The sequence below is a fragment of the Siphateles boraxobius genome, unplaced genomic scaffold, assembly GCF_051911475.1.
Source record: "Siphateles boraxobius isolate OS27281-9 unplaced genomic scaffold, OSU_SipBor_1 73, whole genome shotgun sequence".
Lineage (NCBI taxonomy): Eukaryota > Metazoa > Chordata > Actinopteri > Cypriniformes > Leuciscidae > Siphateles > Siphateles boraxobius.
Genome location: NW_027509201.1, coordinates 92,501 through 95,000, shown reverse-complemented (window position 1 = coordinate 95,000; position 2,500 = coordinate 92,501). Strand labels below are relative to the sequence as shown.

The 2,500-nt window shown below is 38.6% G+C and overlaps 1 protein-coding gene across 1 annotated transcript in view; it reads right to left on the bottom strand.

Annotated features, from left to right (window-relative positions):
- kndc1 (kinase non-catalytic C-lobe domain containing 1) overlaps positions 1 to 2,500 on the bottom strand; it is a 66,206-nt gene that overhangs the window by 16,484 nt on the left and 47,222 nt on the right. The window contains exons 21-22 of the mRNA XM_077217514.1: positions 1,226 to 1,419; positions 466 to 576 (exon numbers count right to left, since the gene is read on the bottom strand). Of these exons, the coding sequence (XP_077073629.1) occupies positions 466 to 576; positions 1,226 to 1,419 (305 nt within the window). The remainder of the gene's footprint in view (positions 1 to 465; positions 577 to 1,225; positions 1,420 to 2,500) is intronic.

The following is a 2,500-nucleotide window of genomic DNA, read 5'->3' as shown; positions in this document are numbered from 1 at the left end:
TCTATCTATCTATCTGTCGTCTGTCTATCTATCTATCGTCTATCTATCTATCTATCGTCTATCTATCTATCTATCGTCTGTCTATCTATCTATTGTCTATCTATCTATCATTCTATCTATCTATCTATCTATCTATCTATCTATCTATCTATCTATCTATCTATCTATCGTCTATCTATCTATCTATCTATCTATCTATCTATCTATCTATCTATCTATCGTCTGTCTATCTATCTATCATTCTATCTATCTATCTATCTATCTATCGTCTGTCTATCTATCTATCATTCTATCTATCTATCTATCTATCGTCTGTCTATCTATCTATTGTCTATCTATCTATCCTTCTATCTATCTATCATCTATCTGTCAAACTATATTTTTAGGTTATCATCCAAGTTTTCCTTGACCAGTAAACCCTTTTAGTTTATTCTGTCACAGTGGTCATATTTATTTCACTCATACCCCAGTGTGCTGTTAAATTTGTCCATCAGAAACTGCAGAAGCTCCTCGGGGGTGCAGAAGTAGCGATACGTGTAGAAAAACTGCTGAATAAATCCCTCAGAGTGAGCGTTCCTGTCAACGACACGCGTGATGAGGGTAAGAGCACGAGCAGACTCATACGTGAACCAAAACCAGTCACTCATACGTGACCCAAAACCAGTCACTCATACGTGACCGAAAACCAGTCTCTCATACGTGACCCTAAACCAGTCTCTCATTCGTGACCCAAAACCAGTCACTCATTCGTGACCCTGGACCAAACCAGTCACGAGTCACACGGGTATATTTGTGGCAATAGCCAACAATACATTGCATGGGTCAAAATTATAGATTTTTCTTTTATGCCAAAAATCATTAGGATATTAAGTAAAGATCATGTTGCATGAAGATATTTTGTAAATTTCCTACCGTAAATATAGCAAAAATTTATTTTTGTGAGTGGATGCAGCAAAAACGAGAACATAAATGGAAAACTTTAAAGATGATTTTCTCAATATTTAGATTTTTTTCCACCCTCAGATTCCAGATTTTCAAATAGTTGTATCTCAACCAAATATTGTCCTATCATAACAAACCATACATCAATGAAGAGCTTTTTAGCTTTTTTATTCAGCTTTCAGATGATGTATAAATCTCAATTTCAAAAAATTGATCCTTGAGACTGGTTTTGTGGTCCACAGTCACAATATATATAAAGACTATATAGGCAAACATTCATTACCTAGCGTACAGGTAAGCCATCAGCCCTCGTGGCGTTGCGGTCACTAGCGGGCAGTCGTTCGCCCTGAACCGCTCACACATGAACAGCATCAGCGCTGGATCCTCTGAGTCCTGCAGATCTAGAGGTGCAGTGCCACTCATGGCCAGAGAGGGCAACAGAGAGAGCGCCAAACCACACTGATCCACGCTTAACACCTGATAGAAAGAAACATCTCCATTCGTCTGTGTTAAATAAGAGGCGATCTATCGCTGGAATGTGTTGTTCTTTAAATCAAGGCGAGTGCTCGTTGCCGCTGTTATCGGTTCTCTTGAACATGCTTCAATCTATCGTTTAACGCCGTAGCGGAGACTCTCTGGCTGGCACTATGTCTCAAACCATAGTGGACGTTAGTGCACTCATTCAATCCCACAATACACCACAATAACGAGTGTACAACCGATGTATGCTCAACGGCTAGAGAATACCGATAATGCACTGTGAGAGTTGTGCGTTGAATGAATTCCCGCGTCTGACCAGAAGATGGCGCTGAATCATCATCCATCCATTTTCCAAACCGCTGGTCCAATGTGGCTACAGCGTAATATCATACAGGAATAAATTCCTTTTTAATTGATAATTAGATTGTTTAATTACGGTTTATGTATGTTAGTTTCCATGACAGAGTTCAAGATAAATCTTTTAATTAATACGGATCCTGCTGCAACGTTTTAAATGATTAATAAGCAGCAAAAACTATGCAAAAGCCGCAGCGTTTCCGGCGCACTCAGTGTCCCAATTCACTCACTCGTTTTCATTCACTCCTTCAGTGAACTAGGCCACATTTACACATAGCCGGGTATTTAGAGAAACGAATAAAGTCTCATAATACACATAATAAAATATGTCTACTCACAGTCCTACCTGAATTAATCCGCACCTCTAAATAGGTTTACTAGCACTAAAACTATAACTGGTCATCACATCAGTACAACAGCCTTGTTAAAAGAAAGTTTACTGCACACAACGGCTGCCACATATTTAATTTATTTATTTACTCAAGCGCCCAAGGGCATAATCAGGTTCATTTGAACAACAGGCTTATTTCCATAGCAATGGAGTATGAAACCTATACAGTAATAAGAACACTGGGATATAGTCAACATTTCAAAACCTTTGGCGATTTTAGGGGATTATTAATCTTCAGAGTTTTACAAGTCCTCAAAAATTAGGCTTGAGTTTGTCCACTTAACAACACATCCGCAAAACATTTCAGAAATGGGAGATCAAGAAACTAAC